Genomic DNA, 24,242 nt, shown 5'->3' with positions numbered 1-24,242 from the left:
AATTAGTTACTAAAAGAAATTCATTAATTATTCCAAGCTCGTAATTGAAATCGGTAAAACATTACTGTGAATTTAATAAACATTAACTTTCTCTAGGGTATTTTATTGCTTACACAATAAAGCGAAAATATGAAAAACTAGTAGAGAACCAAGCAATTAATAGACAAATGCCTGAAGAGTTTCTAAATTCATTTTGCTCATAGCTCTTTGTGAGGTGATGATAGAGATTGCAAGTGTGAGTTCATTTATTTATTTTCTCTCCCCCTATAAGCCGCGTTTACTCGGGCCAGTAGAGCAGGCAGGTCCCACCAGCTGGCCTCATGTAAACACGGCTTATACACTCAGTTAAAAGAAATAAGAACTTTTGTTGTTGTTTCAATATTTTAGACAGTGTATTTTAAAGCAGAAAGCTGTTTATTTAACATTGCTTTCTTTGTAACCTACTATCCTTTGTCGTTATTATTAAGTTTACATGTATTTTTATAATTAGTTTATTTTATGCAATAGCAAGTAAGTTGTCTGTTTCACTGGAAGTTATGTTTATATTTTATACTGCTCTATTTTTTGGAAATAAAGTATATTTTGGTTTTTATTTTTTCTCTCACTACATCTTTATACCTTTGTTTGAAACATCAAAGTATTTCTAATTATGTCCTATCATAGTCAAATGGCAAGTAATTTAGCAGAATATTGTATTTAAAACAATTACACACAGTTATTAGGGAATAAATCAAAATATATATTGATTGATATTTACAACTTTGAACGCTTGAATGTTTGATATTATTCATCCACTATAGTCTAATAGGCTATAGGTCATTTAGGCTAAATCCAATGAACAAAGCAGTGTAGTGTATGTAAACAGTTTAAATATAATAATGATACCTTTATACATCTAGTTTAATCCTACTGTATTGTAAAATATTGGCAGGGACTGGAAAGTAGATAGACATTTTTTAAAGTATTTATTTTTATTGTTCAACACAAGCATTATAGGATAGAATTTCATGTTATTTAACTATTCAAATATACACATCATAAATTAGAAAACTCAGAAATTAAAGAATTTCCTTACACTATAAATGGTTTGCCATGAGCTGAAATGAAAAATATGGTATGATTTGGAAAATAACAATTTTAAAAAGATAATTTTTAAACATTAAAAAAGTTGCAGTTTTATAGGAGACAAATAATTTGTTTTCATAAGGTAAAACAGCTTATCACACTAGATATATAGGCAATATAAAAACATACATGTCATTTTTTTGTAAATTTTTAAGGCTTTAACAAATAAGAATGATTTATTTAAAAAGTTTTAAAATCCAAACTATACAATCTGCTTATTAAACAAAACCACCCCCTCCATTGTAGACCTTTTACAATTTTGTTACATTGATATAACATCAAAATATTTTTCCCCAAAAATTCATATTTACAAAAATGAAATGTACTAAGAACACGGGAAACCTACATGTTGTGTTTCTACATGAAAATAATAGTAAGAATGGAATAACCAATTGATCACTTTATACTCACACTTTATTAGTATATACCATTTTAATACTAAAATTTACACCTCTTTAGAAAAGGTCCCTCCTTATAAAAGACGTATAATAGTATGTCTTTACTCAAAACTGTCAACTTTTAAGGATTTTGATGGTTTACTTATGTTTTGACTTCTTCCTTTTCTTCGACTTGCTGCTCTTTTTCTTATGCTTATGTTTCTTCTTCTTCTTCCCTGAATCACTGTCACTGGAGCTAGATTCGCTGCTCTCTGATTCACTGCTTGATTCTTTCCTCTTCCTTGATTTCTTTTTCTTTCTTTTCTTACTCTTCTTTTTCTTTCTCTTTTTCCTCTCAATTGATGAATCAGAACTAGAGTCAGAACTGGAGTTTGAATCCGAACTTTCATCAGTCTCTGGTTCTATCTTCTTGACTTTTTCAAGGTCTTTAACTTTGGACATTAAATCAGTAGTTCGCTCGATCTCACTCTCTGATTTCAATTTTTTCTTCTCTTTTTCATTACTTGGAGATCTTGATCGTTTCTTTGGAGGTGACGAATGAGAGAGTGTCACTAACAGGCTTTTCTCTTCGCCAGGAACTTCTGGTTCTGATTCAGGTTCAGATGCATCATAATCCGGTTCAAAATTTGCCTCATCCAAAGCTGACTTTCTCCTATCGCTGGACAATCTGGGATTCTTCCTCCCTTTCTTTTCTGAGAGATCTTTTGTCTGGTCCACCTTTACGGTAACTAGCCTTTCAACAGGCTTCTCTTCTCGCTTTCTAATAATAATTTTTTCAGTCTTCATTTCTTTTTTAAGTTTTTTTTCACGACTGGAACTTCTTGAACGTTTTTCTCTTCTCCTCTCTTTATCTTTATCAGAAATTTTTTCTACTTTTCTTTCTACGCTTTTGTTAATTTCAATTGCTTTCCTTCGGGTTTCATCTCTTTCTCTTTCTCTTGACCAACTGGTGTTCACAACAACTCTTCTAGCACCAGGACTTATTTCTCTAAGCTTTTCTCTATCGCTAAATTTTCTGTCTAAATATCTCTTAGGTGTTCTAGATCTGGACTTCCGTTCTACAGTGCTGCGAACCCTACGGATCTCCTCCCTGTCATTTTCTATTTTGGCTCCAAGCCTTTCTTTGGCAGATTTTCTAACAGGAGAGTTTGGTATAACTGGAACAGATGCTACCTTTGGCTTCTCTGAGTGTGACCTAGACTTTAAGGGGTCTGATGAATCAATTGAAATAGCAGTAGAAGCTATTTCAACTGATCTCTCTGGAGCTTTAGACTGATGACTCGGAATTGTGATTTGAATTGAATTCGCCACTTTTCTCGCTTCCCTTGAGTCATTTGTAGTAGTTTCAGGGGAAACATTCACTATTTCCTGAGCAGGCTGGTCTTTTGGTGGCGCATCTTTGCTGTCTTTTCTTTCCTTTACCTTTTCAGGGATTTTTTCAGATGATGTCCCTTTTTTGATGTCAATTGGCCTAATGGCATTAATTGCTTTTTGAAAGATTGCATTTTCAGCCCTTTTCAAAACCTCTGATGTAACAACCTTCTTTTCTGTGGAATTGTAACCATCTTCTCTACTCATCTTATCATCCTGACTCAGAAGGTCTTCATCAAGTTCCCATTTAGACAACTCTGGAACGGGAGCTAAAACAACATTTTCTTTAACTTCAGAAGCTTGTTTTGTACTCTCAACATTACCATCACCTTCATTACCTTTCTGCTCAACTTTACCATAGTTTTGCACAACCTCTTTATCAACAGATGTCCCTTCTATATCACCATACAAGGGATCTATCGGGTTTGTATCTACTTTTGCTGCAACGACTATAGGTTTTCCTTCAATGGTTTTTACTGGCTCTAACTTAGTCTTTTCAACAATATCTTTCTTTTCCTTGCGTTTCTTTTTCTTCTCCTTTTTCTCTCCTTCTTTTTTCTTCTTTTTGTCTTTTTCCTTTTTCTTTTCTTTGTCCTTCTCTTTTATTGGAGTTGCAAACTCTTCTTTCTCTTTTTCCTTTCGTTTCTCCCGCTCATCACTCGGTTCTTTCTTTAGATCTACCAGTACTGGAACTCTAGTGCTGAGTGTTGTGGCATGCGGTGGCTCGGAGTTCTTAAACTGCTCTATGTTTTGATCTCTGAGATTAATCGCTTCTATAGCTTCACCTTCACCTCTCTTATTTTCTTTGCCACGTTCATGGGATCTTCTCTTCCTGGGGCTAGATGATTTAGTGTTACGATATCCACGATGATATTCTTCATACTCTCTCATCCTCTCTTTTTCTCTAGTCTCCAGCTCTCTATCCCTCGTCCGTTCCCAATCCCTGGCAGCTGCTTCCCTTTCTCTCTCCCTGTCACGATCTCGCTTGTCTGAGACGACAGTGACACGCCGTTCTGAGTACTCAGCTGGGTATTGATCGTAGTTGCCACTCGTCTCTGTGCCAGGCGGCACTGTTTCATTGTAGTTATCATATCGACTAGACCTACTGCTATACCGACTTGTTTCTGGTCTGGAAGATCCTTGCTGATAGCCTCGACCTCGATCATCATATCTAGTTTCATACCTGAAAAAATATAAATATAGTTCAAATGTTTTGGCAAAAATATGATACACCTTCATAGACATGGAAGAAACACAACAATTACAATTGAATACAGAGATTATTTGTTATAATTATTTGTTTTGAACTTGATTTACAATAATTCATTCCTGATGACTTATCATCAGAAGTCACTGAGTTTCCATTATAAAATAAAAGTTATAAAGTTATTAGAAAAGAAGTTTTAAAAAAATTTAACCATCGTGACTTAATTCATCATGAGTTGAAGAGTCTGGTTTTAGACTCCTCAACTTATTTGGCTGCAAAAATTACTGAATCTTTTCATATCAGTAATGTTATAAAATAGTAGGCCCTACTGTATTCAGTACTCAAACAAGTAGGTGAGTGATATGCTGTATGATTTAAAAATTTTACATACTTGAATAGTAAAGTAGGTGAAATTTACATTTCCCGTGGTGTCACTACAATACATGTAAAAGATGTTATCAGTTATTAAATAATGCTAAACCAGAGTGAGTTTGTATAGTTGGTATCAAGTTAGCTAGTTTAAATAAATAAATAAATCTTTATTGTCGCATAACGTTTACAAATATAAAAATTCTATAAAACAGGTGACCTTGTCGATTCAATATACGAATACCCTTAAAACCAAGGCGTTATGACAGAATAAAATAAACTAAAACCATAACAATAAAAGTGGTAAAAATGGATTTATAAAAAAAATACATTTAAAAACAAATTCATTATTACAATTCCCAATTAGTTAAGAACCCATCTACACTTTAATCGGGTTTTCTTAAAATAAAATTAGCAAGGCTGCTTTTGAAGAGCTTAGACTGTATTTTGTTTTTGAGTTCTTGAGACAGTTTATCAAACAGCTTTTTGCCCAATTGAGATTTTTTCTACTAATGAAAGATGATGTTACGGATATAGAATAGATATTTGTGTAACTAGTGGGTGAAGTGACACTTTGCTGCACTTGAGAGAAATGTTTACGCACAAGCCCTGCAAACTGTGGGCGACTGTGGAAAGTTTCTCGAGTGCAGCAAAGGCAGTTTGTACTCTTGTTACACATTATATTTTTCCTACAGTTACTATAAATCATATAAATAATTCATTTTTAAAACGTTTTTATTAGGTCGCTTTCTTGTCCGCTACAAATTTTGCAACCGATTTTATACTAACTTCCCGATGAGCTAGGGACTTGAAACTTGAAACATATCTCACAAATGGAAGACAATGCAATATTATACAATTTAATTTTCATATTTCCCTTGGGCTACGCCCCATAGGCTTGTTTTTATTAAATCGATTTCTTGCAAATTTTGATACTTCCCGATGAGCTAGAGACTTGAAATTTGAAACATAGCTCACAAATGGATGACATTGCAATATTATACAATTTAATTTTCATATTTCCTTTCGGGCTACGCCCCATGGGCTTGTTTTTATTAGCTCGCTTTCCTACAAATTTTGATATCAATTTTAAACGATGTTCCCGATAAGCTAGAGCCTTGAAATTTGAAACATAGCTCACAAATGCATGACAATGCAATATTATACCATTTAATTTTCATATTTCCCTTGGGCTACGCCCCATGGGCTTCCAAATTTTTCATGTTTACATTTTGAAAGGATGTAAATATAACAACTAATTTTAATTTAAGTCAGCTGTAAATACTTAAATTTGACAGTTCGAAGAGCAGAGGTTAAGAGGTACAGTTTATGCTCCCAAGAGATTCTTTATACAAACAAACATTTCAAAATAAAGATAAACAATCTGATTGCAGGTATCAAGGTGTTTGTAAATAATGTCAATTTTTGTTTATTTAGTATTCTATAAAGTAAACAATAAATATTTCGAGTGAATGCATTTCAGAGAAATTCCATAACAAACTATAGTTAAATTATTATATATTGTGAGTTTTCGGATTAAGGAACTGTAAACATGTAATAATATCAATTATTTGTGAATATTGCATGACAACTCATATTATGGTCAAGGAGACAGTCACCCAACGCAAGCGACGCCTAGAGAAGGAAAAGAAAAAAAGACTAGTTAGTTAAGCTTCAACAGGAATCGGAGGTTTGTAAATCGGCAAGACTACTATGTCAGCGTCAGGCCTATGCTCAATCCACGGCTTAACATGCACACACATTAAAACTAAAAAGTATAAAATAATTTATAAATAAAAAACTTTTTTAAACAAAACGTTTTTAAACGCCCTAAAAAGTCGAAAATAATTTATAAATATGTTGAGAGAGTATAAATACTTGTACGATTTAAAACGAAAAACGTTGGGTGCATGCAATTAATTGATAATAATACATTAGTTCAGTAGGTGAAGGTAAACTATCTATTGCATGCACCCCACGTTTTTCCTTTTAAATCGTACAAGTATTTATACTCTCTCAACAAATTTATAAATTATTTTCGACTTTTTAGGGCGTTTAAAAACGTTTTGTTTAAAAAAGTTTTTTATTTATAAATTATTCAAACACTGTACAACACGTTTTCAGGTTAGGCTAATTCTTAACATTGAACAAAATTGGAAACGCTGCACCAGCTGATCATAGTCGTAACATCTTTTAGAGTTGCCAACTTATTTTCAAGCGTACACGGATTACGTGCATAATAAAAGCATGCTGTTTTGTGTTGTTTGGTTGGATTACTATTTTTGGTCCTAGGACGCTAGGCACGAGCCCATTACATTACTTCAGGCTAGACGTAGGGGTTCCGGCATTATCTTAGATAAAATCCATTGGTAAATTGGCAGAATTTTGAACCCGGGACCTTTGGCACCGAAGTCCTGCGCTCTCTCCACTAGACCAGTTTGCTATTGGTTGGAATACTGGTGTGCACCAAAGTAAAAAAAGTGCGCCAAAGTAAGTCTTTCTGTACTATAATCTGTGCAAAGAAGCCCACTTTGTCAGGTGACTGTAGAAAAAATTATTTTTAAACCTAGTATCATACCTATAATCAAAGTTTTCAAAGTTCAAAGTTTAAATTTCCCTCTACTATCAAGTGTATTAAAATTATTAAGCTCAGAACAGTCATTATTCCTGATTCATTAAAAAATTGGCTTACATAATGTTGTCTATGGCACAAATGTCATCATTCTTTTTTTCTGAATCATAAAAATCTAATCAATGTTTGTTGCAAAGCCCCAGAATAGAATTTCATATTAAGAATTGAATAGAAATACGCATAATATAACATTAAACAAGTTTTTAAGTCAATTGTGTTTCTTAAACATATCATTTGATAACATGTCAAATTCAGTCTACTAATTACATTTTCAATGCTGTTGTTTCAAATGAAATTTGATTCTACGTACACACCGAGAAATTTTTTATCATCGTGAACAGCTAAATTTTGGTCTCAACACTCTCTTGCCAATTGGGTTTTATCGTGATTCATTTTCAGACCGTTAATGTTGAACCACCGTTCCAGTTCCAATGGGGCTTGTTTAACTTAGATCAATAATTCTGAATAGTTTTTAGATTTGACAAATGCAGTTGTATCACCGGCATATAAAATAAGTGTTGCGGACGATATTAGGCAAATCATTTATATACAAAATAAAGAGTACAGGTCAATGAGTCAAGCTACTGTACTGGTGTTGGCTGCTGACTTGTAGAAGAACCATTAGACGACGACTGCTCAGTTTGAAGAGTAGTAGTCCACTTTTTAATTGATTGTTCCAGGGCTCTCAGAAAGCCTCTATGTTAAGAGTCCATTTCTCAGGGTTCTGGTAGAATTTTGAAAATATGAGATAACGATGATGGTGGCCTCAATTGCAAGCTGAAATTTAATCAGGATTTTTTATGAAATGGCCTGGTTGTATTAGGACACAACCCATCGGTGCACGTACTAGAGTCTTAAGCCCACTCAATTTTAAATCTTCTGTCAGCTGTATAAATGCATTGTCATACTCCAGCTTTGATGGTTTCCCCCAATATACTGCATTTGTCACCAGACTAAAGACTGTTGCTCCATTATCACATTGATGTCAGAAATGATTTGACTGAGGTCTTCATTGTTTATTTCTGAAGGTAACGGCAACACCAGCAGACATATGTTTAGGATCTGCAAAATCCGCGGAAATGGTGTGGGCAAAACCCACTGAACGGTTTTCTCTCATCTTGTCGATGATGATTTTCATGTTTGTTTTAACAATATAAATTTTCTTGTTGTCAAAATTAAGGGTAGACTTCTCTTCTGCTGCTCTAACTATTTCTTTTAACTTTTTGGCCAGCTTGATATGCCCCTGTTGCTAAAGTGCAATTCGTGAGATGTAAATACGTGTCGGGGTAAAAAAATTAAGGGTCAGTGGGGAATCATTAATGTGTAAAGCCACAATGTCTTCCAAATCTTTATTAATTTTCCCAATTGCAAAGTTTAGTCCTAGTCTGTCATGTCTCCATGGTAAGGAAGCAATCATTAAATTGGTATGATTAGATATCATACGTTTTACTTTAATTGGAATTCCATGCCTCCGATGACCAAAAGATAGTCCCCCTTTCCAAAGCCACTGATCTGCGTTCTCACACATTCAACCACATTAGTGAACTAAATGTTTGGTTTAACAAAAGAGAAAACATTGAAATTAGTACATTGTTTAAGACTCTTCTTTACCCCTGCGAAAACAATAAAAACATGCCTTGGACGTCCCTCGCTCCGGATGGAATGCGTAAAGATATAATGTTAAAACTTTCTTTCCCTTACAGATTAATGTTGGTTCTAAGGCCCTCAATCATGATATATCCAAGCAAATCAAAAGTATAAGTAAAAAAATCCTTAAGTAACGCAAATTGAGTCACTTTTAATCACTGATAAAACTAATTATTTTTATCATTTTAAATTTTTTGAGATATAAGAGCTCTGATATAACTATTCAACTACATTGATACCAAATTCCAAGAAAATCTGTTGAAAACGGGGTCTGAAACGGGGGACGAAATTAACATGTTTTGTCGGATGCTACTGCGCTACTAGCCTTTTTACCAAACTTGGCTCAGGCGGCAGATGAATCACCGATGTGTCGATTTAGTAGTCGTGTGTTTGCGATGTTTTCAGAATGGCGCGCATAATGATCCTGCACTACCCTCCCGTCCTCAACACCTCCCCCCCAAGGCCATATCCCCAAAACGCAACTACACCGGGGGGTGAAGACTCTTAATGAGGTGGCCTAAATTTTTCATACATGGCTGTCTACCAAAATAATGTGTTTTGACTTTATTCATTTTTGCTTTATTATCATTTTGACTGTTGTTTTGTAGTTGACAATTTGATTTATCTTCTGGCCTATAAAAATAACTTATTTGATTGGTGGCATTATTTTCTTCATTACTTCACTATAGGAGTTTTTACTTTCAAAACTAATCTTACAAAATTATAGTTTTGAACCACAATAAGAGATCCACCAACAGTTTTTTAACGTCTAACTGCACAAGGTTGTAGAGCAGGAAAACAGTCAACACAATCAGATTTTGTATTCTTTAACTGTTAATACTTATTTTTTTTCTAACGTGCTATTATCAGACTGCAATATCTCCATTGCTTTAAGTAGGTTTAGGTTTTCAGTTTTTACTATAGCCAACTCTTCAAATAAAATATCATAAAAAATGTGTGGTAACCAGTGGCGTTGCTTGGTTAAATTCCAGGGGGGGGAGAAGCCTCAAATTTCCCAACTGCCTAACATAGATTTCCCAACTATTTTTTTTTTAAATCAATTTCTGTACCGGTACTATTTTTAAAAATCTACAAATTATTATACTACACCGCAGTAACATTCAATTCAGTATTTATAAACTCGCATTAACAAAACATAGCTAGTTTTACATCCTATACAAAATTACTCAATTTCTAAAACTTCTACCAATTCATAATGAAATTTTATGACTTCAAAAAGCTTGAACAAGTAATGTTTCGAATCCAAAAAACTTTAAAAACCATTGTGGTAGCAGACGTAGCAGTGTAAAATTTTAGTGATATAAAATAAGCCTCAGAGTACAAATTAGTGGGTATATAAAATATATTTTATTACAAAATAATGAAATTAAAATACTTTTAGAAGTTAAGATCAACATTTTAACTTTCATAAAACTTACAGCTAGGGTAGGCCTAAACAAGTTTGTAATGATGAAATATTAATATCAGTGTTGTGAATAATATTACTCTAGCCTAGAAAGGAATAAACCTAAAGTAAGACTCGTATAAAATAAAAACGTTCAACTTGGTTGATAATAAACTTATACATACAATAAAAATGTTAACCTTCATCTTCATCAAACTAGAACTTAGACAAAAATCAAACTTAGAGTGAAAGTCAAACATCAAATTTTAGGTTATGTTTTGTCCACGTAGATCTGTTTCAGAGTGATTAGTTGATTCATTTTTGTAAATCCTTAATTAGGAGTGTTAAATAACTTGTGTAGATTTTTAAAATATATTCAGAGAATAAATATTCCATTTAGTTTATTAAAAAATAAGAGTTTTAAAGGTAATACCGATACACAAAACCTATGTTTAATGTTATTTTAATCTGCTTATTAGCAAGTACTCCGGTCAGTTAGCCTGCTCTAAATACCACAAAAAAGGTATAAAATATATTTCATGTGACTGACGTGAAAAATATTTTTGAATTTCTTGTAAACACTAACAAACAACATAATTGAACAGAAGAGCTACATTGCTTGCACTTTCAAAATTCAAACTTGCAGACGAATCATTCAGAATAATCAACACAGGACAGGATCAAGGTACCCAACATGCGTCCAATAAGGAACAAAATTTCTCGTAAACGAAATTCCAACAAGCTTTACCGCTAATTGATTATTGATTTCTTAAAATAAGGCGTGTTTAGCCATGGTTTAGCCTTGTTTAATCAAAGTTAAATTAAATCAAAGAAGCGTCAAGTTTATTTGTCCAAGTCGAAGAAATTTTTCCCTTTGATGGATTTTTGCAAATATTTAAATTTTGTTTAGTTTAAAAATATATTTTTCTTGTATCCGACTTCCCAACTGTCCCAACTCATGGCAAGGAAATTCCCAACTTTTCTCTTTCCCAGATTCTAGGGGGGGGAGGCTCCCCCCCCTACCCCCCCCAAGGCGACGCCCCTGGTATAGTGTTCGCCTTCAGATATGAAGGATGTTGATTCATTCCCAGCCAGATTGATTCTGGATCTAGATGACATTTGACATTGGGCTACTAATTAATGATGTTAATTAACAAAAGGTAAATTATGTACAAGATTGTTGGACTGTTCCCTTACAAAAACCTGAAAAGTTCCACTGGCATGGATAAACACAATATAAAACAAAATAAAAGGTTTACTGGGACGGTTTACATGTTGGTTAGAAGAAAATACACTCCAGCCGGTGTAATCACAGAGTGGGATATGTTCTAGAGGTCGCAAGATTACAATTTCTGTTTGGCAAGTACCTGTTTGAAATTATCAATAGTTACTGCAGAGGAGCTAAGTATTGAGGCTAATTGTAAGAAACAACCATGTGGTCCAAAATTCACCTCAAATAAACAAGTATCCTTATTCTTGCCAAAATTATGCAAGTCTATTTACTTAATTTACATAAGTAATTTAATTCATTGGGTTTGATTTACATTTTAGCATTTAGCAAACCTTAGTTAAACATAATGCTTCTGTGACAACATGAAAAAGACAAACACTGATCGATAAACAAGGGATGGTAGACATTTAGCTTTGATTTATTTAAAGCTCAGAGACCAAATCGTAGTTGGTTATAATTATTTAAATTGCTTTGTGAAAACCATGAAGCACCAATTGTAAGGAAGAACTGTATGTGGTCTAATTATAATACTTCCAAAATCGGCATTAAAATATTTGATCTGTTTCACACAAGATCAGTTATTTGTTTTAGTATCCCAAGTACCTACCCAAAAGTATGGTGATTGATACAGCGATTGATTTGAATGAAAACTGTACTGTGAGATAGGCAAGATATAATCTGAAAAATGGTGGATTTCAACCCCTGGAATTCTAAACATGAAAAAGATCTTTCAAAATCAGAGCAATGTACAGATAAAATGTCTAATCCTATATGTGTGTGGATTTAAAAATCCTCTTTTTAGCGAATTTCCCTAAAGGGAAGTAGCTATTACCATAGGTCTCATCGTAAGACCTTGGCCCGGGACCGATTTACTTTTTCATTTAGATGTCCCCAGAGGCCAAAAACACCATTCGTTAAAATTTGTATATATGTCCGTCTGGACGATAAATTGGGTAATTTTTGTCCGATTTTGATAAAATGTTGTTTGAAGATGTAAGGCGGGATAAACTTGAATGCGTTCGCGAACCAGCATGATCAGACCATGGGAACAGGGTTTAACGGGGGTAAAAATGGGTTTTTATTTTATTTTTTACCCTTAAAACACAAAATTTACCAAAATTTCTCCAGACCTTTTTAAAGAGCTTAAAAAAACAAATAATTTGGTATATCAAAGTGTTTTTGTATGGTGAATGGTTACAGAGAAAATTTAAAAAATGTTAATTTTAAATTCCCATGTTATTCTTATGGAGAATATTGTAAAATGTTGTAGTTGGCTTGTTTATGGATATATTTTGATCAAACGTGGCGGATTTATTTATTTCAAACTAAGCTATTGATATTTTAATAAAAACACACTTTATAAGTTTCCCTGTAGCAGCTAACCTAGGTACTTGTTAAACATAAATGTTAATTTAATAGCTGAATTGAAAATCAATCCAGGCAAATGGAAATTCGCTTAGTCTGCAGGTTTGCTGCAGCGGGGGTATTTTGTCTTACTACTGGTTTACTTTTAATCTCAAAACAATTTTACTTCCTCATAAAAAAACCTATGAAAATTTTTAATTTAGCGGTAGAAGTAAGACATGAAGTAAACCCATGACAAAGCGGTTTATGCTTAATATTCCTCCAAATTAAATGCCCAAAAATATCTCCAGCCCTTACATGGAATTTTGACTTAAGATGGTAGAGGATTTTTTACCCTCAAACTGGTGGTATGACTAAAATATTCGTAGTAGTTGGTGCCTGTAGTGGCAGAGACTATAGGAGTAGAGTTTTGTAAGGTTTCTTTAACTCTCAATAAATGGTCAATAAATATTGTAAAATTTATAGCTTGTATAGCAATTGAAATACAAGATTCCACACTTCCATTTATTACATAAATGAGCTTTATGGCGAGACATAAGGACTAAATTTGACTTGGTCAGGCCTGGGTCCGCAGGGGCAGCCATGCGACAATAGGACTGAGGGAAATCTCCCTCGCCACGTCGGTTTCTCAATGTTCTCCCGCGGCCACCTCCCATCTGATTACCTACATACACAGTCAAAAGAACTGATCACCTAATGATCGCTGGGAACAGATCACCTGATGGTATCGTTTACCGAATTGCTGTGTCGTGTTTTCAAAGAGATCAAAGTTTACTTTGCGCCATAATTTTTCAGATCAAGACAGAAATGTCCTAACCTAACCTAACCTTACCTTACGTTACCTAACCTAACACCATAAATATATTTACTATATAAGACAAATGTGTAATAAAGAAAAGTGCCAACAAATTTACACGGAGTAAATATTTCTGTGAATTATTCCATTACCCCACACTATGTTCACTAGCCCCCAGTGCGTTCGGTGGTAGGGTGATGGGAATCAGGCAGGGAGAACGGCCTCCACTCAGTCCTACTGTTGCACCCTCGGAAAATGCCGCATGACTACGCCAGGGGGGCCAGGCTGGCCTAGGTCAGATTCAGTCCTGTTGTCGCTTTACCGAGCTTTATATAACAAATGGACCAATGTAGAAAAAAAAAATTCAATCAGTCAGTTGCAACCATCGTAGTATATTAACACAACTGGAACGCTAAGTACGAGTTCACAAAAGCGCGCCATTGTGGCAGCCTTCCCCCACCACCATGTGGGACCCAGCGGATTTTAGCCAGTCCATCGAATAGTACGCGAAGCTGTTAACTCGCTCATAGCCTTCAATAACGCTCATTAAGTACAATAATGTTTATATATTTGTAATCTGCATTAAATACAGAATGTAATGGTATAGATAAATTTTACTTTTGATTTGAAATATAATTTCCATAGTTTAAAAAAAGTCAACAATTACTACATCAAGACATGAAAAAGTTAGTATGCGAGGAAGTATTTTATTTTTGGGCCAGAAGATAACTTTTTAACATTTTTTTACATAACAGAAGAGATGATTTTTAACATTTGATTGAGCAATTTACAATTAAGTGTGTAGTTTGTTTGTAGTAGAGTGATTAATAGCGCTACAAGGTTGATTTTATCTCGCACCAACCTCCTCAGACCAGCAACTCTTTATGTTTTTGCTACTCATTGTAAAGCTAAATAAATTTTAACTTTTTTTAATCTATAAGTATAAAAGAGGATGTTTGTATATATATATGTTTGACAGTGATAAACTCAGACACCGCTGAACCAATTGCCACGAAACTTGGTACATACGTGTAGAATTTCATGGAATAGATTTATACACCATCAATTTCGTGATCCGTCCAATCGGCTCCGCCCCAGTGGCTCTGGAGTTTCCCATGTTAACCTTATGAGAAATGGAATTAATGAATCTTAACAGCTGTTTCAATTAAACAAGTTGGTTCTGTTCTATGATGTTCAATAGCATTAAAGTTACAAGGATTACCAACAGGGTGCAGCACTATTATTTCTTTGACATTTATGACAACAGCTAACTTGCAACCAAAAGCTGAGTGAGCATAGCGTACGAACTTCAACCTGGAGGCGAGTTTAGCGTAGTGAACGAGCTAACCTGAAGGCAAGTGAGCGTAGCGAACGAGCTAACCTGAAAGCAAGTGAGCGCAGCGAATGAGCTCCAACCTAAAGGTGAGTGAGCGTAGCGAACGAACTTCAACCAGGACGTGATTGAGCCGAATAGAAAGACCAAAAATATTGTCTACCCACTAGCATTAATATAAGAGCAATAATAAAGAATCGGTTATCCTTTGTACTATATGTGTTTCATTAGTAGTCGTACGTATTTTAATTTAGTTATAAGCACTTCATATACAATAAGACAATTAAACGTTACGGTACTTAAATTATAAATAGTCAAAGGCAAGACAACGTCTGCCGGGTTCAACTAGTCTATAAGTATAAAAGAGGATGTTTATATATATATATATATTTGGCAGTGATAAACTCAGACACTGCTGAACCGATTGCCACGAAACTTGGTACATACGTGTAGAACTTCATGGAATAGGTTTATACACCATCAATCTCGTGATCCGTCCAATCGGCTCCGCCCCAGTGGCTCTGGAGTTTCCCATGTTAACCTTATGAGAAATGGAATTAATGAATCTTAACAGCTGTTTCAATTAAACAAGTTGGTTCTGTTCTATGATGTTCAATAGCATTAAAGTTACAAGGATTACCAACAGGGTGCAGCACTATTATTTCTTTTACATTTATGACAACAGCTAATTTGCAACCAAAAGGTGAGTGAGCATAGCGAACGAACTTCAACCTGGAGGCGAGTTAGTGTAGTGAACGAGCTAACCTGAAGGCAAGTGAGCGTAGCGAACGAGCTAAACTGAAGGCAAGTGAGCGCAGCGAACGAGCTCCAACCTAAAGGTGAGTGAGCGTAGCGAACGAAATTCAACCAGGACGTGATTGAGCCATGCGAACGAGATCATCTTGAAAATTAAGAAGTTAAACGGGGCAAAGCCCGCGGGTTACAGCTAGTAGTTGATATAAGTTAAAGAATACAACTATTCTATGGATGTGATCATATATTGTATTTATTTGCTGAAGATAAATATCAATATCGGTACCAGTACCGGGCTGCCGCCCATGAATGAAACTTATAGGGACATTGTTTTACAAAACTGTTTGTTTCTCCAATGCTAGGAACTTTATGAATGAATGTAACAAAAAAAGTTAGGTTTAGGTGTAAGGCAGAGATTCAAGAAATAGGTTTTGTTTCAAAACAAGTAATGCAACTTTTGTTCTATATTTAAGCACGATCTGTTTACGTTTATATTTAAGCATTAATCTGTGCAACGTTAAGGGCCAGCAGCATGTGTCTAAGGAGGACAAGGAAGAAGCGGAGGACCCTTAGAGAGTGTGAAGATGGGGCTGGAGTACCAGCTTTTTATTAATTTAACCCTTTCAGTGCTATGAAACGATATATCGTTGTTTTAAAAAAACCCTAAGGGATATAGAGAGGAAGGTTATTTAAAAAAAAAATAGCAAAACGGCCATTGGTGACCTGCATGTTCATAGGATACACTACCAACCACTTAGCTAAAAGATTCGCCCAATCCGATGATTTCGAGGTGTATGTCTAAACCAAGGATTATGAACACCTCACTATGCCCCAGTGGTTGTAGTATATCGCTACAAACACACAGGTCACCAATTATTTGCCACACAGGACGGGATTCGAACCCGAGCAGACGAATGCCACTGGCCAAGTGACACACGCCCTAGCCTTCTCGGCTATCTGTGCTTGAAGACTGGGGAGTCAAAACCCGGTATTTAAGCTGTCGCCACCGATTGCGAACAGATGGCGCTGCAGATGGTTGTTCAATGCGTTACTAGGTAGCAGCACCAGCTAGTCACGGACTATTTAGATGCAATCTTTTAGTTTTAGTAGTAGTAAATGTGTTCCTGAGACTTTGCTGCAAAACATTAGTTTCCCTAAAATTGCTATATTACAATAACCTCGTCCAACTAAATCAGGGTTAAATTCAATATTACATTGTAAACTATATGTCTTTTGATTTTGTGAGATTTCGGTTTCAAATAATGCTATCAGAACATAAAAATTTATAGGAAAACCAGGAAAATTACAACAAAACTAAGTTTTATTTGATGTTTACTACAAATACCGGGATTTATCTTTCTTATATATTTTCTTATTGTGTTATTATTCAAAATTAGCCTAATTAATAAAATAGTGACGACATGACAGTTAAAATTCAACAACGGGTAATGGAATTAAAAGGCAAACAAAAAAGTCTTACAAAATATGAATTATTGGCCTAGCACTGAAAGGGTTAAATAGCAAATGTTTTATTATTTTTCCATGTCAAAATTGTACTATAACTTATTATATTTAAGGGTTTTGGTTCTTTTTATTTAAGCACGGTTGTGGACCGTAAAACATATTCTTAGAAGTACTGTTTAGTATTATTAACCAAACCCTTTTCTCTTATGTGTGATGATACGAATTCTAAAACATATACAGAATAACAATGGCACTCAAAACACTTTTTTAACTAATCGTGTCTTTGCAAAAGTATAGGGTGGGGCAGGGAAGTGTCCCTAATTTTGAAGGCACATTAAAAGACAACAAAAAATGTTAGAACCAAACTTTATATTGGGATTAAAAGGTTACATCTGGGAGTTTATTTTAATATAGCTTTACTTGGTTGTAAACAGCATATCCTGCAAATGGTGTCCCCAATCGTAAATACACTGCTGTATTCTGGTTCTGGAGTTCATCATAACTCTGTGAAGCATTTGCTGAGGAATGCGGCAAAATTCAAGGTGAATTGAATCCTTCAAGGCATCTAGGGAGGGATAGATCTAGGGATCTAGGGATCTAGGGGTAGTTCCCTTGAACTACCCTAGACTTAGCATTACTCCAATAGAGCATGTTCTACTTATTTACCGCTTTGGAAATAAAATTTGGAAGTGTGCTTCGTTACTAAACAAAACCCGAGCAGCATGAGGTAACCGCGTGTACGGCTTGAGGAACTGACATATCTGCGTTGGGTCCTACATAGTGGTGGGGGAAGGTTGCCGAAATGGCGCGCTTTTCATCCCACATCTCCTATCTACCCGGTGTTCCAGTTGTGTTATATACTTTGATGGTTGCAACACGTAAGCGTTACCAAACTGTCAAACATTATTTGAAAAAAATCATATCAAAGAATATTTTATTTCTACAAAGAAACGAGAGTGGTAATAATGGGTAAGAAATTTACTTTTTTCCAATGTAAACATTATTTCAATAACATTACATATGCATATGATGCTCTCAACACAACAATTCAGGCAGTTTTGTGAGTTTTGTCAGTTTGTGAAGTTATAGTCACAGTAATAAAACATAATGTTATTACCCAATCCTCAATAACTTTTCTTTATTTAGTCTCAAATTGCATAACCTTCAATAGAATGTGTGGTTTATGTAGATTTCTTTATAACATTTTTTACTTTCATTAATGCAAAATCCTATTACAGTAAAAAGTACTGCTAATCTTTTGTATTTTTATCATAACTACTTGAAAAATAATTTTATTTTGGATGTTTTTACATTTCTATATAGAGGAATAAATAAGAAATATTTTTTCCTATCAGTGATTTCACATAAAAATGATCTGTTCATGAAACAGAGTTTAAACTTACAACCTTTCAAAACTAATTATACTTTTTTTCTTTTTATACTACCGGTACTTTATTATAAAATTGCTATCTTAATATTTATAATAAAGTGTTATAATTTTCAAATTTTTTTATTAGATTACAAACATAAACAAGTATGTGGTTTAATAGGTTTGCTATATTTGTTGAATTTATACATACTATACATTTTTAAAAACATGTCTGCAAAATCACAAAAATTTTCTTGCCACTATACAGTTTACTATGAGCCATTTGGAGGGTTAAGAAAGTCCTTTGAGAGAAGTTAAACATTTGTACCCTACCTGCCATGTTAAACCTCCCTATCCCAAGTGTGATGTAAACAAATTCTTTACTTCACTCGGTGAAGTAATGGAACCCATTCAAATAACATTGAGTGCTCAACTTAATAAAATATACCTCTATGAAGCCGACGTTCAACGCTAGAAATCAGCTGTGAGCTGCTTTTGTTTGTATAAGAACGTACGTTGTACTGTTAGAAGATGAGTTAAATGGATAATGAAAAATATTGTATGTAACCCACTGTATATTGTCGGGTCAGGTAAAATCTTGTACGTTACACGTTACACAAGAGCGTGTTTACATCACTAAGGTGACAATGTTCAACTGTGTGATGTAAAAACGCTCTTACTACACTTGTAACGTAAATAGCCATTGTTTTCTTGTCTATAGTGATACTATGAATTACCTATTTATTTACATGCATGCACTAACTAAATATACTGTTTAATTATTGTTATTTCTCAATATATCATAGCCTATATGAGAATTTTTTTTATCTCGCCATTTTAATAGTATACTCTGGAAATACACGTTGCAGGATTTTATCATCCTTAGGGCTTAGAATTGTTAGGTTTCTGATCTATTCGACCAAAATGTTTGGTTAAAGGCTCGTGCAAACCGGAGCGGGAAGGGGGTGAGTGACCAGCGGTAATCATCGGCAGCGGTACGTGGCAGGAATGGGCTAGCCCACACCGAAGCAGCAGGCAACGGAAAGCAGGACATCTCCTCAGTTCATTTTCAGCTTAAGATTAGTGAATGTTTATATTATTGTGTTTTATGAGTTCAAGTTATGAGTCTGAGGCCACAAGAAAAAGAAGCTTTAGGAAAATGCTAGCAACAGCTGAGGATGAAGATGAAGGTGGAAGAGATTGGTCCATTTGGGTTCATGAAATCTATTAAACTAGGAATTTATTTTGTGAGTACCGTACCCTTATGCTGGATCGAAGAAAAGACGAAAGATGGCGCTTGTGTGGATGGTCACGTAATTTTTCACCAAGTGCTTTAAAATCCTGCACGGAAATTCTTCCTTCTCCCACCATTGTCTCTTCGGTTTGGTTGAGCCTTTAACCCTTGCAAGTCTCAACCTACTGTATCTTTAAAGTTGACAAAACTTAAAATTTAAGAATAAATTTTGAAATAAAAGGTTTTTTTAAGGCTTTCTCATTTATACCACTAAATTAAACCTGTTCTTAATCTAAATGATATTTCTTCATACTGGACTGCTATACCGGTGTGTAGCTTCGGTGCTAAAGAGACAATACACATTTGTTTGGGTAAAACAAGCCTTGTTATGATAGGATTGTTTAAAATTAACATTTAATATTAATCCATTTAGTTTTAATCCAGAGTACTGACCAATGGTAACCAATAAACCGAATCATGAAACAAAATAATAAATGATTTTTTCCCACTACTCATTGAAAAAGTATCAAAAATGCAAAGTAAAAAAAAAGGTTGCCTTTGCTTTTATAACAGGGTTTTAATGATAGGCTACTTAGTTTTTTATCAACCTGTATTTATACATTATTAAAGACAATAACTTTTACTGATTAAGGTTGAACACGGTGTTTACAACCTTATTCGAAACAGAAAATAAATTCTGGCAAAAACTATTGTACAAATGAAAAAGAAAACACTGTCATGGAAAAAAATTTAATAAGGTGTACAAAGAACAGAATATTGAATACCTATATAAAAATCAATAGTACAGTCATTTTTTATGAATTAAATTATTGACAAATCATACAATATTTATTCTAAACTAGCCAATACAATAAACAATTATAATATTGTATAATGTATAAAATGATCCCATCTCAACAAAAATTTAAAACTTGGAATCAGGTACAAGCTATTGCCTATAAACTTTTAATATATTATGTTATGCTTAAAAACTCAATAGAAGTATGGTATTTTGAATTACTAAAAATTATAGAATTACTTTATAAGTAGTATTTTAAATGGCCAAAAGAACAAGATAGAGCTAATCACAATACTGAGTAGAACCTCTTTAATCCGAACGCCTCATTGCTGTACTCTATACACAGTAAGGTAGTTCTTTATTGTATACAGTAGACTCCCTCTTATAAGGACACCTTTTAACTGGACATCGGTTTAACCGGACTACATTTGGCGGAAATGACATCTCTTTAACCGGACAATTTTTATCAGCACATTGGTTTAACCGGAGTAGATCGGCAGGAAGCGGACAGTACTGAAACGAATGTTCTCGTGGGAAAGATTTGAGACCAGTGATCACATGTCTTAATACAATGCTCTCCTAAATTTAAGTTGAATATCACAGTAAACAGTCCGTTTTAACGAGTTTTTGTGGACGTCGGTTTAACCGGAAAACCCATTATCCGGACTGGCCTCGGTCCCGAGGAGTCCGGATAATAGGGAGTCTACTGTACTGTATTTATTGGTATATGCACCGTAATTGTTTATACTGTAGTGTACAGTACCGTTTATTCACTATGTTTACTACTGTATTAAATGAACACTGTATTTGACTTTATTAAGCATTTTTCACTTTTTCTGTAACTATTACAATTTATGTTAGCTACTGTTATGTAAAAACAACAATATGTTCTGTAATCCGAACTATTCAATAGTCCGAACCACCCTCTGTCCCAATTAGTTCGGATTAAAGAGGTTCTACTGTAGCAATAGAAATATATAAAAATGTGTTTTTGATATTTTCAGAGAAATCAAACTATTCAATTAAACTACCTTTGGCAAGTGTTTTCAAACTTCATAAAACTTTATTTAATTATAAACCTATAATGGTAAAAGTGTTCAATTGCTTTATTTAGAGAGACCATTCATTGTAAGAGCAAAATCAACTAAAGCTTGGATAATCACTTGTAGTTTTTAAATATATTTTTTTTTATTGTGTTGTATATAATTAATTTAAAATTAGTTGTATGCATACAGTATAGTACTATTTATAATATGAATATACAATTTATAGATAGTTACAGTTCAACAACACCACTGTTATTTCAAACAATTTAGTCCGTTCATCAGTTAACAGAAAAAGCAAAATTGTAATAATTCAAATAAACATTGCAGTAAAGTGGTATTCTAGCATTGTACCCATTATATTGAGACCTTTATTGATTTAGCAGTTATTGAAAAAGTTTTATATATTTTACTGTTCAAATTCCATAAGTTTAATGATACAATAAATGAATAAATGATAACACTAAAAAAAGTCCTAAGAAGTAATTTTAATATTTAAGTTTTTGTAATTAAACATAAAATCTTCTTTGATAAATAAATGAATGAATGAATAAATAAATATCTTTACTGTCACAAAACGTTTTCAAGATTACATAGCAGCAGCTACAAAAACAGGTGACATTGTCAACATAATCATAATAAATAGGTAGGTACTTAAAATACTAAAAATACACAAAGATTCATTGAAATATTTTTTTTGCATATTTTACTAACCACTAATATTAACTAGGTTGAAATTTATTTTAAAATGTCTTTCCCATATGTTTTGGAGTTTTCGAATAATTAAAATCGGTGAATCGCAAACTGAAAAATTCTTTTTGAAAAGGGTGTTATATGGATGGTCAAAATCCTCCACACACAAGTTTTTAAAATTTGACTGCACCATTAATAAGAATTTATAAAATTAAACTTGGTACAGTACAGACATTATATTTAGTTCTTTAAATACACAATACATAAATTCTACATGAGTATTTCCATTTGGCAAATTATATAATTCATTTTTCATAACTTCATATCCCATAATGAAGTATTGAATAAAAATTGGCCTAATAGGTCATTAAATGTATTTTCATTTCTAAAATGTTTTTTGGAAACAGGAAGATTTTAGTTTAAGTAATATATTTCCAATGCACTTGGCCCAGGTTAAATTTGAACCAACAGGCCTTTTTTTTACTTTTGACAGTTTTGGTTGATGGTGATGGTATAGTATTGAATCTTACCAGTTGTGTTCATCTGGATTTAATTTTAACCCGGTTCCAGTAGTTTTAAATGTACGCATGTTGCAAGTGTTATAAATGCATATATGCAACAGAGTATAACTGTAATAAAGAACTATGCAGTCCTAACTTTGCCTTAATTAAGGAGAATTTTAATTTAATTTCAAGTATGATTTTTTAAATATAAGTACATTAAAAATTAATATACCTTCGAATTAAAACATAATTTTTTGTCAAAACTGCTGACAATCAAGGAAGCAGTTTTTAAAGTTATGGATTAGAAATGTTTAACTGTTGCAGCAATTTGTGCCTAAATTTAGTAGGTCATTCAGTGTTTTATACAGACTCTTAAAGAGAATAAGGAAACTTAAACGATTTAGGATTTTCGTCATAACACAGTAATTTGAAACTTGTTTGTATCAAAAAGGCTAAACAAAATCAAGAAATACAATTGCGCCCCTAATTGCATAATAAAATTATTGCAATAAGACAATAGGACTTAAGTTGCCAAAATACAATTTAAATTCTAAATTATCAACCACTTTCTTTACGGATACAAATTGTATTTCGTACTAATATTACTAATAATATCGTGTTTTTATTTTCAAACAAACTCACAAGATCCTTAGTCCGCATAATACTGGATGTAATTTTTTAATACTAATTATTAAAAACTAAACATATTTTATGTATAGTATTCTCAAGATTTGTTCAAAATACATTATGTTTAATTCAACTACTAATAGTAATCTGAATATTACAATGATGCTCTTGATTTTGCAAGAGTAAAGACTATGACAAGTATGAGTTCTTAAAAATATATACACTGTGGTATGATCACACACTTTATTGAATATCCCAGGTTCTGGTTTGTGTGGAGTCTAATCCAAGAAGTGCTGATTGTGTTATGAAAAAATGTTGTGTTTCTTATAACAACATTCTCAAGAATATATTTAGAGAACAAAACAATTACCCACATCAGGCTAGAAATTTTTGTCAACAAAACAAATTATAAGCGTGTTAACTACATGATTAAAAGTTGACCACCATTTTTAAAGAAGTTGCAACACTAAATTCTTATTTGCTATATAAATCACAACATCAAATCGTATGAACATGTTATAATTAAACCGTGAATACTTTTTTTTAAATTCCATACTATTATTAAAGAAAATTGACTTTACACAACGATTTCATCAACACTTTGAGCTCCACGGATTAATCAGTAATTTTAACTATGCCAATTTTTTGCATGTATTTGTTCTTGTATTCTAAACAAAAAATCCAATTGGTTTAACACAAAATGCCTGATTGCAAGTACATATCACAAGGGTTGAGCACATCCCATCAACTTTCAGCTGAGCTGTCCAGCTGTTGATTGTAGGTCAGCCTCTCAACAAGCTCTGCCACAATCTTAAGTAGCACATCAAACCTCTCCAAGACATCAATCAAACCCTTTAGTCCAAGGTACTGTTCCCTAC

At 33.5% G+C, this 24,242-nt stretch overlaps 1 protein-coding gene across 4 annotated transcripts in view; it reads right to left on the bottom strand.

Moving 5' to 3' along the window:
• Positions 1-1,517: 1,517 nt before the first annotated feature.
• Positions 1,518-24,242, bottom strand: part of LOC128999299 (E3 ubiquitin-protein ligase RBBP6-like) — a 70,536-nt gene continuing 47,811 nt past the window's right edge. For all 4 annotated transcript variants that reach the window (XM_054425716.1, XM_054425718.1, XM_054425719.1 and 1 more), the window contains one exon: positions 1,518-4,077. In XM_054425716.1, coding sequence (XP_054281691.1) covers positions 1,662-4,077 — 2,416 coding nt within the window. In that variant the 3' untranslated portion in view covers positions 1,518-1,661. The remainder of the gene's footprint in view (positions 4,078-24,242) is intronic.

Source organism: Macrosteles quadrilineatus, unplaced genomic scaffold (genome assembly GCF_028750875.1).
Source record: "Macrosteles quadrilineatus isolate MER2022 unplaced genomic scaffold, UCM_ALF_1.0 Scaffold_8__2_contigs__length_117827958, whole genome shotgun sequence".
NCBI classification, from domain to species: domain Eukaryota; kingdom Metazoa; phylum Arthropoda; class Insecta; order Hemiptera; family Cicadellidae; genus Macrosteles; species Macrosteles quadrilineatus.
This window is presented reverse-complemented; position numbering and strand designations above follow the sequence as displayed.